The sequence below is a fragment of the Coregonus lavaretus genome (assembly GCF_964263955.1).
Source record: "Coregonus lavaretus genome assembly, chromosome: 7".
Classification (NCBI taxonomy): Eukaryota; Metazoa; Chordata; class Actinopteri; order Salmoniformes; family Salmonidae; genus Coregonus; species Coregonus lavaretus.
This window is the reverse complement of record NC_139994.1, coordinates 4,357,303-4,385,231: the sequence shown is the minus strand read 5'-3', so window position 1 is coordinate 4,385,231 and position 27,929 is coordinate 4,357,303. Positions and strand designations below refer to the sequence as shown.

Below are 27,929 nucleotides of genomic sequence, written 5' to 3'. Positions count from 1 at the left end.
GGCTCCCATCATGTTGATGTGTGGCCATGAGGGGGAGGTCTACTGCTGCAAGTTCCATCCTAACGGGGCCACACTGGCCTCCTCTGGCTATGACCGGCTCATCTGTAAGTTATACACTTACTTTATATATATATATATATATACATACATACAGCTCTGGAAAAAATTAAGAGACCACTGCAAATTTTTCTTAAATCAGCATCTCTACATGTACGACAGTCATTCCATTCCAGTGTCTGTTGAATTCCAACACAGGCACACCTCATTCTACTGAATTAGGTACTGATTAGGTGATCACATGAACCAAATCTTATTTAACAAGGGAAAGTATAAAAACCACTGCTGTGGTCATCACTATCCTCTTGCAATAGGACCAGCTGGATGGCAAAAACAGTGCTAATAGTACCTCAAAAGTAATATTAATCAAAAAATAACTATAGACCATGCCAAAAGAGTTGAAAAGGAAAGTTTTGAGTGAGGAAAAGAAGGGTTCAATTCTGGCTTTACTGGCAGAGGGATACAGTGAGCGTCAGGTTGCTTCCATCCTTAAAATTTCAAAGACAGCGGTTCATAAGAACAAGGTCAAGCAGCAGACATTGGGGACAACAAAGCTACAGACCGGCAGAGGGCGAAAATGACTCTCTACTGACCGGGATGACCGCCAACTCATTCGAATGTCACTCAACAACTGTAGGATGACATCAAGTGACCTACAAAAAGAATGGCAAATGGCAGCTGGGGTGAAGTGCACGGCGAGGACGGTTCGAAACAGGCTCCTAGGGGCAGGGCTGAAGTCGTGCAAAGCTAGAAAAAAAGCCATTCATCAATGAGAAGCAAAGAAGAGCCAGGCTGAGGTTTGCAAAAGACCATAAGGATTGGACCGTAGAGGACTGGAGTAAGGTCATCTTATCAGATGAGTCCAATTTTCAGCTTTGCCCAACACCTGGTCGTCTAATGGTTAGACGGAGACCTGGAGAGGCCTACACGCCACAGTGTTGCGCACCCACTGTGAAATTTGGTGGAGGATCGGTGATGATCTGGGGGTGCTTCAGCAAGGCTGGAATCGGGCAGATTTGTCTTTCTGAAGGATGCATGAATCAAGCCACGTACAAGGTTGTCCTGGAAGAAAACTTGCATCCTTTTGCTCTGACATTGTTCCCCAACTCTGAGGATTGGTTTTTCCAGCAGGACAATGCGCCATGCCACAGCCAGGTCAATCAAGGTGTGGATGGAGGACCACCAGATCAAGACCCTGTCATGGCCAGCCCAATCTCCAGACCTGAACCCCATTGAAAACTTCTGGAATGGGATCAAGAGGAAGATGGATGGTCACAAGCCATCAAACAAAGCCGAGCTGCTTGAATTTTTGCGCCAGGAGTGGCATAAAGTCACCCAACATCAACGTGAAAGACTGGGGGAGAGCATGCCAAGACGCATGAAAGCTGTGATTGAAAATCAGGGTTATTCCACCAAATATTGATTTCTGAACTTCCTAAGTTAAAACATTACTATTGTGTTGTTTAAAAATGAACATGAACTTTTCTTTGCATTATTCAAGGTCTGTTATTTTGACCAGTTGTCATTTTCTGCAAATAAATGCTCTAAATGACAATATTTTTATTTGGAATTTGGGAGAAATGTTGTCAGTAGTTTATAGAATAAAACAAAAATGTTATTTTTACCCAAACACATACCTATAAATAGTAAAACCAGAGAAACTGATAATTTTGCAGTGGTCTCTTAATTCTTTCCACAGCGCTACATTTAAGCATATATGACATTTGAAAAACAACAACAACTTTTAAATGTAGCTAGTTTATGATGTGTGCCCCATAAAAAGACAGGCCTACACGGGTTTCACGCGTTTGTTGTTATTCTCGGCCAATCAAAGTGGTGCTGTCTACATTCAGTGGCTCCATGGGTAGCAAGCAAGGTGGGAGATCTCTAATTAATGCAAGACGGAATTAAAATTACGTAATTTAAGTTAGTTAAAGGAGTAGGCTACAATGATCAACCAACAGGTAGGCTGTTGTTTAATCTGAATGGAGTTGTTGTAGACAAGGACGGGAAGTGCAGGAAAATAGCCTCAATTTGAGCCTAGGTAGCAAAGCTAGCTAGCTGGCTAACAAAACTGGCTGTCTTAGCTAGCTTCTTTATATTGATTTAATGTGGTCAAAACGGGCACTACCAGATGGAATGATGGATAACCTATAGCATCTACAAGTTAGTCTAACTAGGGCAACTCTCTCTCTGTCTGTCTCTCTCTCTCCCCCCGTGTCAAACTCAAAGGCCCCTGTGGACACTGATACAAGCAGAGCAGCACTTCTCTCCCCCCCCCGTGTCAAACTCAAAGGCCCCTGTGGACACTGATACAAGCAGAGCAGCACTTCTCTCCCAAGTTGTGCGCAGCAAGCCAGTTCCCAAGTTTAAAAAAAAATGATTTTTTAACACATGTATTTCGAATATATGGATATCTGAAAAAAATGTCATGATTTTATTTGAATGTGAAATTATTTCAAATGCCCATACCTAACGTACATATTATAAATACACACACACACCATACTCTCGCTCACTTGACTAGTTGGCAACAACACTCATCCATCTCTATCTTATCTCTCTCCATCTCCTTCTCTCTCTCTACAGTGATGTGGAATGTGTACGGGGACTGTGATAACCTATCCATCTCCCTCTCTCTCTACAGTGATGTGGAATGTGTACGGGGACTGTGATAACCTATCCATCTCCCTCTCTCTCTACAGTGATGTGGAATGTGTACGGGGACTGTGATAACTTATCCATCTCCCTCTCTCTCTCTACAGTGATGTGGAATGTGTACGGGGACTGTGATAACCTATCCATCTCCCTCTCTCTCTCTACAGTGATGTGGAATGTGTACGGGGACTGTGATAACTTATCCATCTCCCTCTCTCTCTCTACAGTGATGTGGAATGTGTACGGGGACTGTGATAACTTATCCATCTCCCTCTCTCTCTCTACAGTGATGTAGAATGTGTACGGGGACTGTGATAACTTATCCATCTCCCTCTCTCTCTCTACAGTGATGTGGAATGTGTACGGGGACTGTGATAACCTATCCATCTCCCTCTCTCTCTACAGTGATGTGGAATGTGTACGGGGACTGTGATAACTTATCCATCTCCCTCTCTCTCTCTACAGTGATGTGGAATGTGTACGGGGACTGTGATAACTTATCCATCTCCCCCTCTCTCTCTACAGTGATGTGGAATGTGTACGGGGACTGTGATAACCTATCCATCTCCCTCTCTCTCTACAGTGATGTGGAATGTGTACGGGGACTGTGATAACCTATCCATCTCCCTCTCTCTCTCTACAGTGATGTGGAATGTGTACGGGGACTGTGATAACTTATCCATCTCCTTATCTCTCTCTACAGTGATGTGGAATGTGTACGGGGACTGTGATAACTTATCCATCTCCCTCTCTCTCTACAGTGATGTGGAATGTGTACGGGGACTGTGATAACCTATCCATCTCCCTCTCTCTCTCTACAGTGATGTGGAATGTGTACGGGGACTGTGATAACTTATCCATCTCCCTCTCTCTCTCTACAGTGATGTGGAATGTGTACGGGGACTGTGATAACTTATCCATCTCCCTCTCTCTCTCTACAGTGATGTGGAATGTGTACGGGGACTGTGATAACTTATCCATCTCCCTCTCTCTCTCTACAGTGATGTGGAATGTGTACGGGGACTGTGATAACTTATCCATCTCCCTCTCTCTCTACAGTGATGTGGAATGTGTACGGGGACTGTGATAACTTATCCATCTCCCTCTCTCTCTACAGTGATGTGGAATGTGTATGGGGACTGTGATAACCTATCCATCTCCCTCTCTCTCTCTACAGTGATGTGGAATGTGTACGGGGACTGTGATAACTTATCCATCTCCCTCTCTCTCTCTACAGTGATGTGGAATGTGTACGGGGACTGTGATAACTTATCCATCTCCCTCTCTCTCTCTACAGTGATGTGGAATGTGTACGGGGACTGTGATAACTTATCCATCTCCCTCTCTCTCTCTACAGTGATGTGGAATGTGTACGGGGACTGTGATAACCTATCCATCTCCTTCTCTCTCTACAGTGATGTGGAATGTGTACGGGGACTGTGATAACCTATCCATCTCCCTCTCTCTCTACAGTGATGTGGAATGTGTACGGGGACTGTGATAACCTATCCATCTCCCTCTCTCTCTCTACAGTGATGTGGAATGTGTACGGGGACTGTGATAACTTATCCATCTCCCTCTCTCTCTCTACAGTGATGTGGAATGTGTACGGGGACTGTGATAACCTATCCATCTCCCTCTCTCTCTACAGTGATGTGGAATGTGTACGGGGACTGTGATAACCTATCCATCTCTCTCTACAGTGATGTGGAATGTGTATGGGGACTGTGATAACTTATCCATCTCCCTCTCTCTACAGTGATGTGGAATGTGTACGGGGACTGTGATAACCTATCCATCTCCCTCTCTCTCTCTACAGTGATGTGGAATGTGTACGGGGACTGTGATAACCTATCCATCTCCCTCTCTCTCTCTACAGTGATGTGGAATGTGTACGGGGACTGTGATAACCTATCCATCTCCCTCTCTCTCTACAGTGATGTGGAATGTGTACGGGGACTGTGATAACCTATCCATCTCCCTCTCTCTCTCTACAGTGATGTGGAATGTGTACGGGGACTGTGATAACCTATCCATCTCCTTCTCTCTCTACAGTGATGTGGAATGTGTACGGGGACTGTGATAACCTATCCATCTCCCTCTCTCTCTCTACAGTGATGTGGAATGTGTACGGGGACTGTGATAACCTATCCATCTCCCTCTCTCTCTACAGTGATGTGGAATGTGTACGGGGACTGTGATAACCTATCCATCTCCCTCTCTCTCTACAGTGATGTGGAATGTGTACGGGGACTGTGATAACCTATCCATCTCTCTCTACAGTGATGTGGAATGTGTACGGGGACTGTGATAACCTATCCATCTCCCTCTCTCTCTACAGTGATGTGGAATGTGTACGGGGACTGTGATAACCTATCCATCTCTCTCTACAGTGATGTGGAATGTGTACGGGGACTGTGATAACCTATCCATCTCCCTCTCTCTCTACAGTGATGTGGAATGTGTACGGGGACTGTGATAACCTATCCATCTCCCTCTCTCTCTCTACAGTGATGTGGAATGTGTACGGGGACTGTGATAACCTATCCATCTCCCTCTCTCTCTCTACAGTGATGTGGAATGTGTACGGGGACTGTGATAACCTATCCATCTCCCTCTCTCTCTACAGTGATGTGGAATGTGTATGGGGACTGTGATAACCTATCCATCTCCCTCTCTCTCTCTACAGTGATGTGGAATGTGTACGGGGACTGTGATAACCTATCCATCTCCCTCTCTCTCTACAGTGATGTGGAATGTGTACAGGGACTGTGATAACCTATCCATCTCCCTCTCTCTCTCTACAGTGATGTGGAATGTGTACGGGGACTGTGATAACTTATCCATCTCCCTCTCTCTCTCTACAGTGATGTGGAATGTGTACGGGGACTGTGATAACCTATCCATCTCCCTCTCTCTCTCTACAGTGATGTGGAATGTGTACGGGGACTGTGATAACTTATCCATCTCCCTCTCTCTACAGTGATGTGGAATGTGTACGGGGACTGTGATAACTTATCCATCTCCCTCTCTCTCTCTACAGTGATGTGGAATGTGTACGGGGACTGTGATAACTTTGCCACCCTGAAAGGACACAGTGGAGCTGTGATGGAGCTTCACTACAACACAGACGGCAGGTAGGCTATACACGCACACACACACACACACACACACAACACACACACAAAACACACACACACACACAACACACACACAACACACACAACACAACACACACACACAACACACTCGCTCAGGTCAGGAAAAATGTGATGTTGTGTGACGGTTATTGTTATTGTTGTTGACAACATGTTGGGGACAATATGACGTGTGTTTTCTGGCCCTGTCCCTGTGTGTAGCCTGCTGTTCAGTGCCAGCACAGATAAGACTGTGGGAGTGTGGGACAGTGAAACGGGCGAGAGGATCAAGCGTCTGAAAGGCCACACCTCCTTCGTTAACTCCTGCTATCCTGCTCGCCGCGGGCCTCAGCTCGTCTGTACCGGCAGCGACGACGGAACCGTCAAGGTAACCATGGCGACCGATGTCGTTCAACCCTGGTCCCAGACAGCAACCTGGGTGTGCAGGCTGCAGTTCCAGCCTAGTACAAAGACACCTGATTTAACTGATATATTAATTGAAAGCTGCTTTGAGGAACAGTAAATAATTGACCGACAGTGATATTTGCTTATCTCAACTAGCTATCTTAAGATGAATGCACTAACTGTAAGTCGCTCTGGATAAGAGCGTCTGCTAAATGACTCAAATGTAAATGTGTTAATGTTGGGCTGGAACTAAAGCCTACCCCGCACAACCTGTGAGTGTTGGTTGACTGCTGTTGTAACTGTGGGACATCAGGAAGTTATATGTGTGTTGTAGCTGTGGGACATCAGGAAGTTATATGTGTGTTGTAGCTGTGGGACATCAGGAAGTTATATGTGTGTTGTAGCTGTGGGACATCAGGAAGTTATATGTGTGTTGTAGCTGTGGGACATCAGGAAGTTATATGTGTGTTGTAACTGTGGGACATCAGGAAGTTATATATGTGTTGTAACTGTGGGACATCAGGAAGTTATATGTGTGTTGTAACTGTGGGACATCAGGAAGTTATATGTGTGTTGTAGCTGTGGGACATCAGGAAGTTATATGTGTGTTGTAGCTGTGGGACATCAGGAAGTTATATGTGTGTTGTAGCTGTGGGACATCAGGAAGTTATGTGTGTGTTGTAGCTGTGGGACATCCGTAAGAAGGGGGCGGTCCATACATTCCAGAACACCTACCAGGTGTTGGCCGTCACATTCAACGACACCAGCGACCAGATCCTGTCTGGAGGCATCGACAACGACATCAAGGTACACGTGTGTGTGTGTGTGTGTGTGTGTAGCTGATGTGTGTTTGTGGGAGAGGGAGAGGCGTGGCTACTGTGTCATACGCCATGACATCATGGCACCTCATTCAACCTCTATAACCATGAACCCAGAGCGACTGTGTGCATTTTGGATTCACCACATTGAAAGATCAATCAAGCTAGTCCAGATGAATTATGAATGAATCATGGAATGGCACGCTCCATCAGAACTCAACCCAAACAAATAAAAGGCTATTAAGAATTCTAATGGGATTATTGATCAGGTGGTGGCTGTGTAATGGAGACGGTGAGCTCACAGGACAGGTGATGGACAGGGATAATCAGTTGTGCAGAAGGTTACAGGGAGTGGAGGAGTGACTACAGGACCAAACTGCTGTCGGACTAGGGCTATATGGGAACAGACAAATGGACATGCACACGCACGTTAACACTAAAGCACATTAGCAAGCATACATGCACACTCCCAAACCACTACTGACCTTTATACATCCAGCTCCTACAACTCTTCAACCTTGACCTTCAACTTAACCTTATTTTAAACCAGAGAGAGGCAATCATGTATTCACTTAAAGCAACTGCATATCCCCGGGACCACCCATACACAAAAATGTATGCACGAATGACTGTAAGTCGCTTTGGATAAAAGCGTCTGCTAAATGGCATATTATTATTATTTTCCAAGGCTTTTTCTGAAATTCTTTTTTAAAAAGTTGTCTCTAGTTTCCCTGAAACTGGCTGTCAGGTGGACTTCGTAGACAGCGGCTTCTTCCTCCACTTTGGCACGCAGGGCCTGGGGGGGGGGGGTGTGACTATTTTCTACATTGTAGAATAATAGTGAGACATCAACACTATGAAATAACACATGCCAAGAGTGTGCAAAGCTGTCATCAAGGCAAAGGGGTGGCTATTTGAAAAATCTTAAAATATATTTTGATTTGTTTAACACTTTTTTTTTTTGGTTACTTCATGATTCCATATGTGTTATTTCATAGTTTTGATGTCTTCACTATTATTCTACAATGTAAAAAATAAAGAAAAACCCTTGAATGAGCAGGTGTGTCTAAACGTCTGACTGGTAGTGTACATGTAGGTAGGGGAAAAGGGACAGCATAGTTAATGGATAATAAACAGCGAGTGGCAGTGTAAAAAAAACGAAAGGGGGGGGGGGTTTAATGCAAATAGTCCTGGTAAGCTGTTCAGGAGTCTTATGGCTTGGGGGTAGAAGCTGTTCAGCAGTCTAATGGCTTGGGGGTAGAAGCTGTTCAGCAGTCTAATGGCTTGGGGGTAGAAGCTGTTCAGCAGTCTAATGGCTTGGGGGTAGAAGCTGTTCAGCAGTCTAATGGCTTGGGGGTAGAAGCTGTTCAGCAGTCTAATGGCTTGGGGGTAGAAGCTGTTCAGCAGTCTAATGGCTTGGGGGTAGAAGCTGTTCAGAAGCCTTTTGGACCTAGACTTGGCGCTCCGGTACTGCTTGCAGTGCGGTAGCAGAGAGAACAGTCTACAGTGCATTCGGAAAGTATTCAGACCCCTTGACTTTTCCCACATTTTGTTACGTTACAGCCTTATTCTAATTAAAATGGGATTACATTGTTTTTTCCCCTCATCAATCAACACACAATACCCCATAATGACAAAGCAAAAACAGTTTTTTAGACATTTTTGTACATTTTATAAAAAACAAAACAACTGAAATATCACATTTACATAAGTATTCAGACACTTTACTCAGTACTTTGTTGAAGCACCTTTGGCAGCGATTACAGCCTCGAGTCTTCTTGGGTATGACGCTACAAGCTTGGCACAGCTGTATTTGGGGAGTTTCTCTCATTCTTCTATGCAGATCCTCTCAAGCGCTGTCAGGTTGGATGGGGAGTGTTGCTTCACAGCTATTTTCAGTTCTCTCCAGAGATGTTCGCTCTGGCTGGGCCACTCAAGGACATTGAGAGACTTGTCCCGAAGCCACTCCTGCGTTGTCTTTGCCCCAGTCTGAGGTCCTGAGCGATCTGGAGCAGGTTTTCATCAAGGATCTCTCTGTACTTTGCTCTGTTCATCTTTCCCTCGATCCTGACTATCTCCCAGTCCCTGTCGCTGAAAAACATCCCCACAGCATGATGCTGCCACCACCATGCTTCACCGTAGGGATGGTGCCAGGTTTCCTCCAGATGTGACGCTTGGCATTCAGGCCAAAGAGTTTAATCTTGGTTTCATCAGACCAGAGAATCTTGTTTCTCATGGTATGAGAGTCTTTAGATGACTTTTGGCAAACTCCAAGCGGGCTGTCATGTGCCTTTTACTGAGGAGTGGCTTCCATCTGGCCACTCTACCATGAAGGCCTAATTGGTGGAGTGCTGCAGAGATGGTTGTCCTTCTGGAAGATTCTCCCATCTTCACAGAGAAACTCTGGAGCCATGTCAAAATGACCATCGGGTTCTTGGTCACCTCCCTGATTACCAGCTTTAGGAAGAGTCTTGGTGGTTCCAAACTTCTTCCATTTAAGAATGATGGAGGTCACTGTGTTCTTGGGGACCTTCAATGCTGCAGACATTTTTTGCTGCCCTTCCCCAGATCTGTGCCTCGACATAATCTTGTCTCGGAGCTCTACGGACAATTCCTTCCACCTCATGGCTTGGTTTTTGCTCTGACATGTACTGTCAACTGTGGGACCTTATATAGATAGGTGTGTGCCTTTCCAAATCATATCCAATCAATTGAATTTACCGCAGGTGGACTCCAATCAAGTTGTAGAAACATCTCAAGGATGATCAATGGAAACAGGATGCACCTGAGCTCAATTTCGAGTCTCATAGCAAAGGGTCTGAATACTTATGTAAATAAGTGATGTTTTTATAAATTAGCAAACATTTCTGAACATGTTTTTGCTTTGGCATTATGTGGTATTGTGTGTAGATTGATGAGGAAAAAAAGTAATTTAATCCATTTTAGAACACGCTGTAACGTAACTGTGGAAAAAGTCAAGGGTCGGAATATTTTCAGAATGCACTGTATGACTAGGGTGGCTTGAGTCTTGGGCAATTTTTAGGGCCTTCCTCTGACACGAACTACCCTCTGTAGCGCCTTGCGGTCGGAGGCCGAGCAGTTGCCATACCAGGCGGTGATGCAACCAGTCAGGATGCTGTCGATGGTCCAGTTGGATAACTTTGAGGATCTTAGGACCCATGCCAAATCTTTTCAGTCTCCTGACAGGGGAAATAGGCGTTTTCATGCCCTCTTCACGACTGTCTTGGTGTGTTTGGACCATTATCATTTGTTGGTGATGTTTACACCAAGGAACTTGAAGCTCTCTACCTGCTCCACTACAGTCCTGTCAATGAGAAGGGAGCGTGCTTGGCCCTCCTTTTCCTGTAGTCCACAATCATCTCCTTTGCCTTGATCATGTTGAGGGAGAGGTTGTTGTCCTGGCACCACACTTTCAGGTCTCTGACCTCCTCCCTATAGGCTGTCTCATCGTTGTCGGTGATCAGGCCTACCACCGTTGTGTTGTCAGCAAACTTAATGATGGTGTTGGAGTCGTGCCTGGCCATGCAGTCATGAGGGGACTGAGCACGCACCCCTGAGGGGCCCAAGTGTTGAGGATCAGCGTGGCGGATATGTTGTCTACCCTTACCCCCTGGGGGCAGCCCGTCAGGAAGTCCAGGATCCAGTTGCAGAGGGAGGTGTTTAGTCCCAGGGTCCTTAGCTTAGTGATGAGCTTTGAGGGCACTATGGTGTTGAACGCTGAGCTGTAGTCAATGAACAGCATTCTCACGTAGGTGTTCCTTTCGTCCAGGTGGGAAAGGGTAGTGTTGAGGGCATTAGACATTGCGTCATCTGTGGATCTGTTGGGGCGGTATGCAAATTGGAGTGGGTCTAGGGTTTCTAGGATGATTGTGTTGTGAGCCATGACCTGCCTTTCAAAGCACTTCATGGCGACAGACGTGAGTGCTACGGGTCGGTAGTCATTTAGGCAGATTACCTTGGTATTCTTGGGCACAGGGACTGGTGGTCTGCTTGAAACATGTAGGTATTACAGATTCTGCCAGGGACATGATGAAAATGTCAGTGAAGACACTTGCCAGTTGGTCAGCGCATGCTCGGAGTACACGTCCTGGTAATCCGTCTGGCCCTGCGGCCTTCTGAATGTTGACCTGTTTAAAAGTCTTACTCACATCAGCTACGGCGAGCGTGATCACACTGTCGTCCGGAACATCTGGTGCTCTCATGCATGCTTCAGTGTTGCTTGCCTCGAAGCACATAGAAGTCATTTAGCTCGTCTGGTAGGCTTGTGTCACTGGGCAGTTTGTTGCTGGGCTTTCCTTTGTAGTCCGTAACAGTTTGCAAGCCCTGCCACATCCGACGAGCGTCGGAGCCAGTGTAGGAGGATTCAATCTTAGTCCTGTATTGACGCTTTGCCTGTTTGATGGTTCGTCGGAGGGCATAGCGGGATTTCTTATAAGCGTCCGGGTTAGAGTCCCGCTCCTTGAAAGCGGCAGCTCCACCCTTTAGCTCAGGACAGATGATGCCTGTAATCCATGGCTTTTGTTTGGGGTATGTACGGTCACTGTGGGGACAATGTCATCGATGCACTTATTTATGAAGCCAGTGACTGATGTGGTGTACTCCTCAATGCCATCGGATGAGTCCCGGAACATACTCCAGTCTGTGCTAGCAAAACAGTCCTGTAGCTTAGGATCCGCTTCATCTGACCATTCCATATTGAACGAGTCACTGGTACTTCCTGCTTTAGTTTTTGCTTGTAAGCAGGAATCAGGAGGATATAATTATGGTCAGATTTTCTAAATGGAGGGCGAGGGAGAGCTTTGTACCCGTCTCTGTGTGTGGAGCAAAGGAGGTCTAGAGTTTTTTTCCCCTCTTGTTGCACATGTAACATGCTGGTAGAAATGAGGTAAAATGGATTTAGGTTTCCCTGCATTAAAGTCCCCGGCCACTAGGAGCGCCACCTCTGGATGAGCATTTTATTGTTTGCTTATGGCTTCATACAGCTCGTTGAGTGTAGTCTTAGTGCCAGCGTTGGTTTGTGGTGGTAAATAGACAGCTACGAAACATATAGATGAAAACTCTCTTGGTAAATAGTGTGGTTTACAGCTTATCATGAGATACTCTACCTCAGGAGAATAAAACCTTCATATTTGATTTTGCGCACCAACTGTTTTTGACAAATAGACACAGATCGCCACCCCTTGTCTTACCGGAGGCAGCTGTTCTGTCTTGCCGATGCACGGGAAAAGTCAGCCAACTGTATATTATCCATGTCGTCGTTCAGCTACGACTCGGTGAAACATAAGATATTACAGTTTTTAATGTCCCGTTGGTAGGATTGTCTTGAATGGAGCTCATCCAGTTTATTCAAATCAAATTTTATTTGTCACATACACATGTTTAGCAGATGTTATTGTGGGTGTAGCGAAATTCTTGTGTTTCTAGCTCCAACAGTGCAGTGTATCCAACAATCCTTCGCGTCCGACTCGTTAAAGAAAAACATTTGTCCAGTTCGAGGTGAGTAATCGCTGTTCTGATATCCAGAAGCTCTTTTCGGTCATAAGAGACAGAAACATTATGTACAAAATAATTAAAATATATATATATATACAGTGGGGGAAACAAGTATTTAGTCAGCCACCAAATGTGCAAGTTCTCCCACTTAAAAAGATGAGAGAGGCCTGTAATTTTCATCATAGGTACACGTCAACTATGACAGACAAAATGACGGAAAAAAATCCAGAAAGTCACATTGTAGGATTTTTTATGAATTTATTTGCAAATTATGGTGGAAAATAAGTATTTGGTCAATAACAAAAGTTTCTCAATACTTTGTTATATACCCTTTGCTGGCAATGACACAGGTCAAACGTTTTCTGTAAGTCTTCACAAGGTTTTCACACACTGTTGCTGGTATTTTGGCCCATTCCTCCATGCAGATCTCCTCTAGAGCAGTGATGTTTTGGGGCTATCGCTGGGCAACACAGACTTTCAACTTCCTCCAAAGATTTTCTATGGGGTTGAGATCTGGAGACTGGCTAGGCCACTCCTGGACCTTGAAATGCTTCTTACAAAGCCACTCCTTCGTTGCCCGGGCGGTGTGTTTGGGATCATTGTCATGCTGAAAGACCCAGCCACGTTTCATCTTCAATGCCCTTACTGATGGAAGGAGGTTTTCACTCAAAATCTCACGATACATGGCCCCATTCATTCTTTCCTTTACACGGATCAGTCGTCCTGGTCCCTTTGCAGAAAAACAGCCCCAAAGCATGATGTTTCCACCCCCATGCTTCACAGTAGGTATGGTGTTCTTTGGATGCAAGTCAGCATTCTTTGTCCTCCAAACACGACGAGTTGAGTTTTTACCAAAAAGTTCTATTTTGGTTTCATCTGACCATATGACATTCTCCCAATCCTCTTCTGGATCATCCAAATGCACTCTAGCAAACTTCAGACAGGCCTGGACATGTACTGGCTTAAGCAGGGGGACACGTCTGGCACTGCAGGATTTGAGTCCCTGGCGGCGTAGTGTGTTACTGATGGTAGGCTTCGTTACTTTGGTCCCAGCTCTCTACAGGTCATTCACTAGGTCCCCCCGTGTGGTTCTGGGATTTTTGCTCACCATTCTTGTGATCATTTTGACCCCACGGGGTGAGATCTTGCGTGGAGCCCCAGATCGAGGGAGATTATCAGTGGTCTTGTATGTCGTCCATTTCCTAATAAATGCTCCCACAGTTGATTTCTTCAAACCAAGCTGCTTACCTATTGCAGATTCAGTCTTCCCAGCCTGGTGCAGGTCTACAATTTTGTTTCTGGTGTCCTTTGACAGCTCTTTGGTCTTGGCCATAGTGGAGTTTGGAGTGTGACTGTTTGAGGTTGTGGACAGGGGTCTTTTATACTGATAACAAGTTCAAACAGGTGTCATTAATACAGGTAACGAGTGGAGGACAGAGGAGCCTCTTAAAGAAGAAGTTACAGGTCTGTGAGAGCCAGAAATCTTGCTTGTTTGTAGGTGACCAAATACTTATTTTCCACCATAATTTGCAAATAAATTCATAAAAAATCCTACAATGTGATTTTCTGGATTCGTTTTTCTCATTTTGTCTGTCATAGTTGACGTGTACCTATGATGAAAATTACAGGCCTCTCTCATCTTTTTAAGTGGGAGAACTTGCACAATTGGTGGCTGACTAAATACTTTTTTCCCCCACTGTATATATATTACAAATATCGTGAAAAAACACACAAAATAGCGCAATTGGTTAGGAGCCCGTAAAACAGCAGCCATCTTCTCCGGCGCCATTATATTGAGTCAGGGTCATGGTTGATCACAGCGGGACGGCCAGAAGATTCGGCTTCCTCAGATATACTCACCCATAGTCTGAGGGATCATCCTGTGAGACACCTGTGAGGACGAGGCGCTCATGATGCATGGATGCATGACTGGTATATTCTGGACCAGTCAGCTGGTGGGTGTTGAGCACAGGAGGGTTCAAGGCTTGTTGAATGGCAGGTTCAGGCTGGTTGAGTTTGAAAACTGGGTTGGGCGAGGCCATGACGCTAGCAATCCGCTGCAGGTGGCGGTTCTTCAGATACTCGTGCTGTTGGAGCCACTAATAGCAGCTTATTGGTCACAATGTGGCCGTTCACGTCCCTCAAAGCCCTGGTGGCGTCCTCAGCGGAGGAGAAGGCCACAAATCTAAAACCTTTGTTTCGGCGGCACTCCGTCATCACCTTGGCGCTAATGATGGTTCCGAAGCGGCAAATCATTCTGGAGACAACGATCGTCCTAGCTATCATCCAGATTCTTTACGTACAGGGTTGACTCTGTGGACCTGCGTTTCAACACCGTCTGGCGCTCGTATTTCTTCTGCCAACATGGATCCACAGCCTGTTCACCTCCTTCCCATTCATCTGATCCACAGCCTGAGGAGGTCAGATGCACTACAGTGATATTGGGCTCCTAGACTCTGAGCTCTATAACACATCTAGACAGTGACAATAATGGATGGGATCTCTCTCTCTCACCTTCTGTGCATCTTCAGGCCTCTTTAAACTGAGGAAGCCGAATCTTCTGGCCGTCCTGCTGTGATCAATCATGACCCTGACTCTCTGGACCTGACGTGGACAGAATCATCCTCAACTCAATAATAAGGCCGACTAAACCGGCACGAAACATAAGATCACATACCAGTAGGCTACACTAGACACATCTGGCAGAAACCCACCATACTTTGACAAAAATTATTGCAGGTTGTCGCCAATGTTCTTGATGTGCACATTGGTGATTGGTGAACTATTTTGTCCTGGATCCAAATTCAGCCTCTCGCTGTTCATGAGATTTGAAGGGTTCGATAGTCACTCTTTCTTCAGCCATCTTCTTACCATTCAATATCTTGGCTCGTCCTGCAGCGTCCTGGGTTGTGTCGTGACCATAATCATACCCACAAACAGTCTTGGAGGACCGAAATATCTCAGAACACGTAAAACATGACCTCTTGTGCTTGGCTGATAATAGACTTATCAATATTCTCAACGCCTCTCTTCCTCAGTGACGGATGTCGTTGATTCCTCATGATTCGCATTGGTCTTCCGTTGATTCTTTCCCATTTTCAGATTGTCCAAGGCAGACTGTGCATCCTTTTGATGGTAAAAGTTTATATGTAGGCGTATCCCAATGATCATTGGGTTTTCTGGTCCCTGCAGACCTTAATTGAGTGGACTGGTGCTTATGGACTGAATTTCCGGAACAGCGTATGCTCGTTGGTGTGCAATATGGAAATCACCCACAAGGAGGCCAGAGGTGCCCTTGGGTCGATGTTTGAAGACAAGGTTTAACACATTTGACATGCTGATATCTTCTCAGTAGAGTAGTTTGATAGATACCTTGCATGCGAGCCAAATGAGTGTTTGTCACGAGAATTTTGTTATCTCAATGGTTGAAGCCGAATAATTCCCAAAAGGTTGTAAATCTCTTAGTTGAAATAAATTAAACAAAGACTCAATCCTGCAATGGTCAGCATATTTATTCATGAGAGCGCTCTGAAACAAAATGATCGTACAATATTTTTTATACGCACACGTCAGAGGAAAAATCCCACCCCTCTTTAGGCGGGCTGTAGTTTTCCACTGGAAAACTGCTCTCCTGACCATCAGGACACACACACACACATACACAAACACACACACACACACACACATGCATACACACACACACACATACATACACACACACACACACTTCCAAGCCTAGCCGTTTCTCTCCTCCCTAAATTGGGAGGCCCCTTTATCTTGGTTTCTCAGTTGTCTGTAGCCAGTTCTCCTTGTCCTTTGTTGTCTGGTCTAACTCCTACTCAAATTGCTAAATAGTAACACAATGTCATAATCTTTACTGGTCCTACACACACACACACACACATTATTAGATTATAGTCTCAGGATTCTAACACATTTCATAAAGTGGAGTGTAATAATTAGCAATTACCAAATTATTCTATCAGTGTTCCAGCACGAGATATCAACAAGTGTGATTCTGGAACCCCCATATGTCACAGACCCTTTTGTCATAAAGAGTATGTGCAATGAGGGTGCGTTCGTAAATTCACTCTGGCTATCTACTCCGATTTCAGAGCACTCTCGCCTGAGTGTGCCAGAGCGCAGAATAACTGATGAATTTACGAACGCTCAACACCCGTTGAATATGGCCGTGTCAGTAAATGTCGGCAAAAAAGCCCCCCCCTTTTCCCTCAGAACAGCCTCAATGCGTCGGGGCATGGGACTCTACAAGGTGTCCAAAGTGTTCCACAGGGATGCTGGCCCATGTTGTGTCAATTTGTCTGGATGTCCTTTGGGTGGTGGACCATTCTTGATACACAAGGGAAACTGTTGACCGTGAAAAACCCAGCAGCGTTGCAGTTCTTGACACAAACCGGTATGCCTGGCACCTACTTCCATACCCTGTTCAAAGGCACTTAAAATGATTGTCTTGCCCATTCACCCTCTGAATGGCACACATACACAATCCATGTCTCAATTGTCTCAAGGTTTAAAAATCCTTCTTTAATCGGTCTCCTCCTGATTGAAGTGGATTTAACAAGTGACATCAATAAGGGATCATAGCTTACACCTGGGTTCACATGGTCAGTCATGGAAATAGGTGTTCTTAATGTTTTGTATACTCTGTGTATATTGCTGCATGTGTCCTTGGAGGTCTTTTTTGATTTAAAAAAAAATATTGTTAGAAATATGTGCTACATTTTCGTTATTTTATTAGTCTGCTTGCATCAGCAAGGTTAGGGTGCTGACATATCGCTTTTTTGAAACCATTACTACTTCATAAACGGCAAAGCTTTTTGTCCTTCCAAAAAACCTCCCTTCCACTTCAGAGAGGATGGACTGTTCAGTTATTTCAACACTGTCACAGTCCGACGGTTCCACAGTTGCACACGGTGTACTCTGATTGTCTTTGTTTGATATCAGCTTGTTTCATTTGTAATTTGATTAATGGTTTGTTAGTTTTGAATGGGACCTCCAGTTTACTGTTTTAGTCCCCTTATTCTTTATTCTCATTGTAATTAATTGAAGCTGAGTTTCATGAGGCCTGGTTGGCCCAATCAGAGTGTTAGTGATGTATCAGTCCTGCCAGGGTTCTTTCTGAGAAGGTTAGAAAAGATTCTAGTAGTGCTGAGGGATTAGTGCTTTTTTGACATCGGTTTCGGTTAGATTCTTTCAAAAATAATCACGGGTGTCGATTTATGCATTATGTGGGTTGAATGCTGTAGCAACACAGAATAAAACAATTAATTAAAAGTCCTATGATTGTAGTGACTGCCCATTTACTGCTTATCACTTATTAACCAGCAGTTATTCACATTACTTTACTTCAATAAAATATTTCAGTTGATGTGTATATTACATTTGTTTTATTTGACTGCGTTATTATTTAATTCCAAGTCATCATCTCACCTCTATAGAGCTGTTGCCTGTGCTGTCTGACTACATCACTATTTTAGTAGTTCTTCAAAGTAAATAAGGCATACTTTTATGACTGCTGAATACCAACTATCAATCACTTAGATCAGTGGTTCCCAAACTGGGGGGGGGGCGGGGGCTCGGCGCGGGAACTCAGTCCGGCTTTCAACTTAGAGACATTTCTAAATTGGGTAGTGACTCATCAGTTTTCCTCTTGTCTTGTCAGTCGTTGTATACCTTAGAGAGCTGTTTATAACTTGTCCGGATCATCTGGCCCATGTCGGCTAACGTTTTTCCAGCCCATAGATTTTGTTGTCATGTTTGAGTCACTCAAATATCACATTAATAAACATTAGAAATGGCAAAAATGTATAGAATTGCAAGAAAATGCGCTTTAAAACGGCACAATTTTCTCTGCACCAACAAGAGGGGTGTGAACAGTTTGTGTCTTGAACAGTGCTTGTGCCCATAGAGCTAGACGTGGTGCGTGCGCAGGGAGGTGCGTGATGTTTCCCAATGCTGGATGGAGGAGCTGAGTGAAACGGTTTAGGAAGCCCTGACTTAGTTCGTGTATTTTCAGGTAGAGACGCCTCATGAAGCAAGGGCTCTGCATCCCTCTCGATCGCACGTTCTTCTAGTTTTCTTTTTTCAGTGTCCGTGTTTGCCCCCACACAGACCGGACAAGTAGGCGCGCAATGGATTATGGTCATTGTAGTTCATGACCATCTTTTCTGTGCTAAACTATGTAGAATATTGGCTTTATCTCTAGGAAAACGAAATGGAATTCAAATCATTGAGTCGGTGAATGAGTTGTTTTAAACAAAAAAACACTAAACTCTAGATTCTAGACTCAGATGGTGACCCTTAGTTTATTTACAGAAAGGAGAGGGATGAGCGGTAGAGCGATGTCTCTTGTCTGTGAACACATTAGTCTCCACATCTATGTAACTTTAACCATGTACAGAAGGAGAAATGGAGGTAGACGAGATGCCTCTCTACATGCAGAACCAAGCAGTCTTTCCATAGTTACAGGCACATCTCCTCTCTTCCTCCTGCCATCTGTCACCTATCCCTTTCTCCCTGTCTTCCTCCTGCCATCTGTCACCTATCCCTTTCTCCCTGTCTTCCTCCTGCCATCTGTCACCTATCCCTTTCTCCCTGTCTTCCTCCTGCCATCTGTCACCTATCCCTTTCTCCCTTTCCTGTCTTCCTCCTGCCATCTGTCACCTATCCCTTTCTCCCTCTCCTCTCTTCCTCCTGCCATCTGTCACCTATCCCTTTCTCCCTGTCTTCCTCCTGCCATCTGTCACCTATCCCTTTCTCCCTGTCTTCCTCCTGCCATCTGTCACCTATCCCTTTCTCCCTGTCTTCCTCCTGCCATCTGTCACCTATCCCTTTCTCCCTGTCTTCCTCCTGCCATCTGTCACCTATCCCTTTCTCCCTGTCTTCCTCCTGCCATCTGTCACCTATCCCTTTCTCCCTGTCATCCTCCTGCCATCTGTCACCTATCCCTTTCTCCCTGTCATCCTCCTGCCATCTGTCACCTATCCCTTTCTCCCTTTCCTGTCTTCCTCCTGCCATCTGTCACCTATCCCTTTCTCCCTTTCCTGTCTTCCTCCTGCCATCTGTCACCTATCCCTTTCTCCCTTTCCTGTCTTCCTCCTGCCATCTGTCACCTATCCCTTTCTCCCTGTCTTCCTCCTGCCATCTGTCACCTATCCCTTTCTCCCTGTCTTCCTCCTGCCATCTGTCACCTATCCCTTTCTCCCTGTCTTCCTCCTGCCATCTGTCACCTATCCCTTTCTCCCTGTCTTCCTCCTGCCATCTGTCACCTATCCCTTTCTCCCTGTCTTCCTCCTGCCATCTGTCACCTATCCCTTTCTCCCTGTCTTCCTCCTGCCATCTGTCACCTATCCCTTTCTCCCTGTCATCCTCCTGCCATCTGTCACCTATCCCTTTCTCTCTGTCATCCTCCTGCCATCTGTTGTCTCTGTCTCTGGGTCTCGCTCTGTCTCTCTCGGTCTGTCTCTGGGTCTCGCTCTGTCTCTCTATGTCTCGCTCTGTCTCTCTATGTCTCGCTCTGTCTAGCTCTGTCTAGCTCTGTCTCGCTCTGTCTCTCTCTGTCTCGCTCTGTCTCTCTGTCTCGCTCTGTCTCTCTGTCTCGCTCTCTCTCTATGTCTCGCTCTCTCTCTATGTCTCGCTCTGTCTCTCTCTGTCTCGCTCTGTCTCTCTCTGTCTCGCTCTGTCTCTCTCTGTCTCGCTCTGTCTCTCTCTGTCTCGCTCTGTCTCTGTCTCGCTCTGTCTCTCTCTCTAGCTCTCTCTCTATGTCTAGCTCTCTCTCTATGTCTAGCTCTCTCTCTAGCTCTCTATGTCTCTGTCGCTGTCTCTCTCTCGCTGTCTCGGTCTCTCTCTCTGTCTCTCTCTCTCAATTGAATGTACTTTATTGGCATGATGTAACAATGTACATATTGCCAAAGCTTACTTTGGAGATTTACAATATTAACATAATTATTAATATTAATAATAATCAATGTTGTCAATGGGACAACAGCAACAACAATAACCATTGAACAATAACAATATAGAGGACAGTTGGTTGGTCTGTCAGACACTGTCCCTCATCTTATGGCAGGCAGCAATGTAGTGTGCTGCCAACCACAGCTCTCTAAGTCCTCCCCCAACAGGACGGGTAGCCTCAGTCCTCCCCCAACAGGAAGGGTAGCCTCAGTCCTCCCCCAACAGGACGGGTAGCCTGAGTCCTCCCCCAACAGGACGGGTAGCCTCAGTCCTCCCCCAACAGGAAGGGTAGCCTATCCTCATCAGAGGTCTTTGAAACCTTGAAAAACTGTTTCAAATTTGGGGAAATGACACAGTTTTATATTTTTTTAACATTTTGTCAGGAAATGCAGCTCTGTCTCAGGTTCTGCTGTGGTGCAGTGGTTGCACAGCCTTTCCTCTGTCTACCCTTCTCAAAGGCAAGGCTGTACTCACTGAGCCTGTACTTTGTCAAGGTTTTTCTAAGATTTTGATCAGTGATCATGGTCAAATAGTTAGCCATGGTGTACTGTCGATTTAGGGCCAGATAGCACTGTATTTTGCTTTGTGCGTGTGCTTCCCAATAGATAATGTAGTTTTGTTTTGACTGTGTTGTAATTTGGTTTATTCTGATTGATTGGATGTTTTGGTCCTGAGGCTTCAGTGTATTAGTAGAACAGGTTCATGAACTCAGCCCCAGGACCAGCTGGATGAGGGGACTCTTTTCTTTGCTCAGCTCTTGGCATTGCAGGGCTTGGGTATGATATTAGAGGGGGTCACTGTATTTTAGATGTTTCCAAAACTTAATTGCTATTTTTTTTGTTTTTATTATTAGTGGATATTGGCCTAATTCTGCCCTGCATGCATTGTTCGTAGTTTTCCTCTGGACATGTAGGAGAATCTTACAGAACTCTGCATGCAAGGTTTCAATGGGGTGTTTGTCCCGTTGGGTGAAATCTTGTTTTGCAAGTGGACCCCACACCTCACTGCCATAAAGTGCAATTGGTTCAATGACACATTCAATTAGTTTTAGCCTAATTTTAATAGGTATTTCAATTTGAATTTGTTTTTTAGTAATGTAGAATGCCCTGCGTGCTTTCTCTCAGTTCGTTCACTGCATCATTAAGGTGTCCAGTTGAGCTTATTTTTAAACCTCAGTAATTGTAGTGTGTGCAGTACTCTATATATTTTGTACCAATGAAGAACTTTGGTCTAATTCCCTGAGATAACAATAAGTACCCCCTCTCCCTCTGTCTCTCTCTCCCTCTGTCTCTCTCTCGCTGTGTCTCTGTCTCTCGCTGTCTGTCTCTCGCTGTCTGTCTCTCGCTCTGTCTCTGTGTCTCGCGCTCTGTCTGTCTCTCGCTGTCTGTCTCTCGCTCTGTCTCTGTGTCTCTCGCTCTGTCTCTGTGTCTCGCGCTCTGTCTGTCTCTCGCTGTCTGTCTCTCGCTCTGTCTCTGTGTCTCTCGCTCTGTCTCTGTGTCTCGTGCTCTGTCTGTCTCTCGCTGTCTGTCTCTCGCTCTCTCTGTGTCTCTCGCTCTGTCTGTCTCTCGCTGTCTGTCTCTCGCTCTGTCTCTGTGTCTCACGCTCTGTCTGTCTCTCGCTGTCTGTCTCTCGCTCTGTCTCTGTGTCTCGCGCTCTGTCTCTCGCTCTGTCTCTCGCTCTGTCTCGCTCTCTCTCCATCACATTGAGTCTATTTCTTAGTTATTGGCTGAATCCCAAATTGTACCCCCTTCCCCTCTGCATTGCATTATTTACAAGTGGAACATGAATTAGATCATTGAAGTCAGTAGTGTGTCCCGAAGTTGATGGGTTTAGTGATCCCGCCACTCTCTGGAAGTCACCCTCTGAGTTTCATCAGCAACGTGACAACGGAGGGTCCACCGAGCAAGTTGGTAGGGGAGAGGGGGTGGTTTGGGATGCCCATAGGGGGCACAAGGGCACGCGCCCCCTCAGATTTGTCCAGTTTTTTTTATTTCAATGATATTTTGCGGAGAGGGCAAGCTGACTGGACGCGCACCCCCCCCCCTTTCCAAAGTCCATGGAGCGGTGTCAAGTGGACACACACACAGCATTTAGCCTATTGATTCCTTCTTGATTTAATAAATACAACTAAAATGTTTAACTTTTAGTATAACCACCTAGCAATTTTATGAAGTTGGTTTTAGCTAGCCAGCTAGATAGGTTCCCAACCTCATAACTAGCTACCAAGCCATTTCAGGCTGTAAATCTAGTTAGAGTAGCTTATCTAAGTATCTTAGCTGGCATGACTGTTGGCAAAGTTGCTAGACTTAAGAAAAATACTTAAATGTTTTTAATTATTGGGTTATGATAGTGTATACCAGTGTGGAAGTTGTACTAAGCTCCTCTGGTATAAAAGTTCTTAAAGAATAAATGTGCATCATTTTATTAAAATGACAATTGAACAGGTAAAGAGGTATGCTTAGATAACCTATCCAGAAAAATATACATATTTTTGACATAGAATTAGGCATAATGATTATGGGTTGCAGGGAAAAGCTGTTTCAGGTCATTAAAGAATGCCCACTATCCCTCCATCCTCAAATAATGCCCCTGCTCACTCACACATTTTCTTGTGTACATATTTTACCCCCCACTCTCATCTTTGTGGTATTGCACTGATTCGCTCTCTCTCCCCTATCTCCCTCTCTCTCTCCCCCCATCAATCTATTTCTGTGTGTTAGTCTGTGTGCCAGTGAGCTCTCGTGTGTTACTCCATTTTACATTAGGTTACGTCCCGTACGTACCTTCAGAATAATGCGTGAAAAGAGAGACCAGATCCTACTAGACTGTTGCACCGTCAGACAGTGAATAACTTACTTCCTCTCTCTCTCTCTCTCTCTCTCTGTGTGAGGTGAGTGCAGGTGTGGGACCTGAGGCAGAATAAGATGATCTATAGTATGCATGGTCATGGTGATTCTCTGACTGGACTCTGCCTCAGCTCAGAGGGATCCTACCTCCTCTCCAACTCCATGGACAACACAGGTCAGTGTGTGAACGAGCAAGATTGTGTGTGGTTTTCAGTACTTGAGTGTTGTCCAATGTGGCTCGGTTACTTAGGGTATGGCGTTCATAATGCCAAGGGTCGTGGGTTGGATTCTCGCTGAGGGCACCTATACGAGAAATGTATGCACCCATGACTGTAAGTCGCTTTGGATAAAAGTGTCTGCTAAATGGAGTATATTATATATTTATTTAATGTTTTTATATTGAATATTAAAAAATACAATCTACCTGCAGTGAAGCCGCTCAACATTTACACTACCGTTCAAAAAGTTTAGGTTCACTTAGAAATGTCCTTGTTTTCGAAAGAAAATCATTTTTTTGTCCATTAAAAAATAACATCAAATTGACCAGAAATACAGTGTAGACATTGTTAATGTTGTAAATGGCTATTGTAGCTGGAAATGGCTGATTTTGAATGGAATATCTACATAGGCTTACAGAGGCCCATTATCAGCAACCATCAGTCAAATCAAATGTTATTTGTCACATACACGTGTTTAGCAGATGTTATTTTGGGTGTAGCAAAATGCTTGTGCTTCTAGCTCCGACAGTTCAGTAATATCTAACAAGTAATATCTAACAATTTCACAACTTATACCCAATACACACAAATCTAAGTAAGGAATGGAAATAAGAATACATACAGTTGAAGTCGGAAGTTTACATACACCTTAGCCAAATACATTTAAACTCAGTTTTTCACAATTCCTGACATTTAATCCTAGTAAATATTCATCGTCTTAGATCAGTTAGGATCACCACTTTATTTTAAGAATGTGAAATGTCAGAATAATAGTAGAGAGAATGATTTATTTCAGCTTTTATTTCTTTCATCACATTCTCAGTGGGTCAGAAGTTTACATACACTCAATTAGTATTTGGTAGCATTGCCTTTAAATTGTATAACTTGGGTCAAATGTTTCGGGTAGCCTTCCACAATAAGTTGGGTGAATTTTGGCCCATTCCTCCTGACAGAGCTGGTGTAACTGAGTCAGGTTTGTAGGCCTCCTTGCTCGCACACGCTTTTTCAGTTCTGCCCACAAATTTTCTATAGGATTGAGGTCAGGGCTTTGTGATGGCCACTCCAATACCTTGACTTTGTCATCCTTAAGCCATTTTTCCACAACTTTGGAAGTATGCTTGGGGTCATTGTCCATTTGGAAGACCCATTTGCGACCAAGCTTTAACTTCCTGACTGATGTCTTGAGAATGTTGCTTCAATATATCCACATCATTGTCCTTCCTCATGATGCCATCTATTTTGTGAAGTGCACCAGTGTGTGTATGCATTTGTACACGCGTACAATATATGATATTGTTATATTATGTACTAATGTGTGTGTTGTCCCGTAGTGCGTATTTGGGACGTCCGTCCGTTCGCTCCTAAGGAGAGGTGTGTGAAGATATTCCAGGGGAACATTCACAACTTTGAGAAGGTAAATTTAAGACTTGATCGGAGTATGAGATTCAAGTGTTTTGATTTTGGAACTGAAGAGACTTTCAGTGCGAGTGTCAATGTTCGTGCGAGTGTCATGTTTGTAAGCCTAGTGGCCTGCTATATCATGTTAATAAACTTGTTTCTGCTTTGTCCGCAGAACCTTCTGAGGTGTTCCTGGTCCGCTGACGGCAGCAAGATTGCCGCAGGCTCAGCCGACAGGTGAGAGAGCGCGCACACACACACACACACACACAGCAATACAAACCCCCCCCCCCCAAAAAGGCACCAATCAACTCTTGTATTATCCTTTTATAAGCTGTGTGTGTGTGTGTGTGTCCAGGTTTGTGTATGTGTGGGACACCACCTCTCGTAGGATCCTGTACAAGCTGCCAGGCCATGCTGGGTCAGTCAACGAGGTCGCCTTCCATCCCGAGGAGCCTATTGGTGAGAGGACTACTGGCTAATCACCTTCTCCCTGTGTCTTTCTATTGCTTTTTTCCATTGAGCGTTTAATCTTTTTTTCCATCCTCTCGCTTGTTCTCTAATAGTGTTTTGTTTCCTTTCCCACAGTCCTCTCTGGCGCCAGTGACAAGAGACTCTACATGGGAGAGATTCAGTAGGACTGTCGTGTGTGTTAGAGAGAAAGTGTGTGTGTGTTTTTACGTATGAGCATGTAGTGTGAGTGTGTACAGTATTGGTCTTCACAAAGTTCGCTGCTTCAGTGTTATGAGATATTTTTGTCAGATGTTGCTATGGTATACTGAAGTATAATTACAAGCATTCCATAAGTGTCAAATGCTTTTATTGACAATGACATTAAGTTTATGCGAAGAGTCAATATTTGCAGTGTTGCCCCTTCTTTTTCAAGACCTCTGCAATCCGCCCTGGCATGCTGTCAATTAACTTCTGGGCCACATCCTGACTGATGGCAGCCCATTCTTGCATAATTAATGTTTGGAGTTTGTCAGAATTTGTGGGGTTTTGTTTGTCCTCTTGAGGATTGACAACAAGTTCTCAATGGGATTAAGGTCTGGGGAGTTTCCTGGCCATGGACCCAAATTGTTGATGTTTTGTTCCCCGAGCCACTTAGTTATCACTTTTGCCTTATGGCAAGGTGCTCCATCATGCTGGAAAAGGCATTGTTTGTCACCAAACTGTTATTGGATGGTTGGGAGAAGTTGCTCTCGGAGGATGTGTTGGTACCATTCTTTATTCATGGCTGTGTTCTTAGGCAAAATTGTGAGTGATCCCACTCCCTTGGCTGAGAAGCAACCCCACACATGAATGGTCTCAGGATGCTTTACTGTTGGCATGACACAGGACTGATGGTAGCGCTCACCTTGTCTTCTCCGGACAAGGTGTTTTCCGGATGCCCCAAACAATCGGAAAGGGGATTCATCAGAGAAAATGACTTTACCCCAGTCCTCAGCAGTCCAATCCCTGTACCTTTTGCAGAATATCAGTCTGTCCCTGATGTTTTTCCCGGAGAGAAGTGGCTTCCTCGCTGCCCTTCTTGACACCAGGCCATCCTCCAAAAGTATTCGCCTCACTGAGCGTGCAGATGCACTCACACCTGCCTGCTGCCATTCCTGAGCAAGCTCTGCACTGGTGGTGCCCCGATCCCACAGCTGAATCAACTTTAGGAGACGGTCCTGGCGCTTGCTGGACTTTCTTGGGCGCCCTGAAGCCTTCTTCACAACAATGGAACCTCTCTCCTTGAAGTTCTTGATGATCCGATAAATGGTTGATTTAGGTGCAATCTTACTAGCAGCAATATCCTTGCCTGTGAAGCCCTTTTTGTGCAAAGCAATTCTAACTCAATCAGCATGACAGAGTGATCTCCAGCCTTGTCCTCGTCAACACTCACCTGCGTTAACGAGAGAATCACTGACATGATAGCAGCTGGTCCTTTTGTGGCAGTGCTGAAATGCAGTGGAAATGTTTTTTGGGGATTAAGTTCATTTTCATGGCAAAGAGGGACTTTGCAATTAATTGCAATTCATATGATCACTCTTCATAACATTCTGGAGTATATGCAAATTGCCATCATAAAAACTGAGGCAGCAGACTTTGTGAAAATGAATATTTGTGTCATTCTCAACTTTTGACGACGACTGTATGTTCTGACCTGGAGCCTTGTGTGTATGGATGCAGCCCCTCCCCTGTGTGAATGATCAGTACTTTTCTATGCTTCTGTTTATTTAGTAACAACCTCAAAAGACTGATTTAGTTTAGAATGTCCAGTCACAACAACCAACACCTGTGTTTTATTTTTTATTTTTTGATCTGAATAAATTACATCTGGGAAAAATATTGTTCTGCCATATTCTGTTTATTTTTTATTTTTTTAAAGGGTCGTTCCACCAATGATTCTGTAAAGTGCACATGTTCAACTTCACAAAAAACTAATTTTCCCATCTCAAGAGGTTAAACAAATAGAATGACTATAGTAAGTGCCTATTGAAGGTGCTACACATAGGATTACATGTTATTTTTGCATTGTAATTTCAGAAAATGTCCATAATATATCTGCTGTAATAGTGGAATGATAGTGTTTCGCAGAATTACTTACCCTGCCAAATAAAGTAACAGGGTTGACAATTTAATCTTAAATCAGCCATAAATCCCCTTGTGACAGCGGGAATGGAAGATTGTTGTGTGCAACAGTGAGTGGCAATTAAATGCAAGCTTCACCCAAAAAAAAGTCAGTGTTAAAACATTTCTAGCCTGTCTATTTATGGGTAACCGGGTTGATGCGTTACGCTCGACCCGCTCAGTTTTCCACCACAAAAGACCAGAACATTTGCCTGGCTACCCAAACTCATTGCACCGGCCAAATGCCACGCCCACAAACGTTTTTTTCCCTAGATTTGAGTCCTTTGCCAA

The 27,929-nt window shown here is 44.7% G+C and overlaps 1 protein-coding gene across 1 annotated transcript; it reads left to right on the top strand.

Moving 5' to 3' along the window:
• Positions 1 to 6: 6 nt before the first annotated feature.
• On the top strand, positions 7 to 27,739 carry LOC311132361 (U5 small nuclear ribonucleoprotein 40 kDa protein). The gene is made up of 9 exons (XM_084165614.1): positions 7 to 104; positions 5,759 to 5,852; positions 6,075 to 6,240; positions 6,942 to 7,064; positions 23,464 to 23,584; positions 24,959 to 25,041; positions 25,201 to 25,262; positions 25,384 to 25,487; positions 25,614 to 27,739. The coding sequence occupies exons 1-9, from the start codon at positions 11 to 13 to the stop codon at positions 25,661 to 25,663; spliced, it is 897 nt and encodes a 298-aa protein (XP_084021740.1). The 5' UTR covers positions 7 to 10; the 3' UTR covers positions 25,664 to 27,739.
• The last annotated feature ends 190 nt before the right edge of the window (positions 27,740 to 27,929 follow it).

Bases quoted from the DNA above. Each gene is read 5' to 3' on its own strand.
- LOC311132361 (XM_084165614.1), top strand. From the start codon at position 11: ATGTTGATGTGTGGCCATGAGGGGGAGGTCTACTGCTGCAAGTTCCAT. The intron at 23,585-24,958 runs GTCAGTGTGTGA...GTTGTCCCGTAG, and splicing joins CAACTCCATGGACAACACAG to TGCGTATTTGGGACGTCCGT. The intron at 25,488-25,613 runs GTGAGAGGACTA...CCTTTCCCACAG, and splicing joins CCATCCCGAGGAGCCTATTG to TCCTCTCTGGCGCCAGTGAC.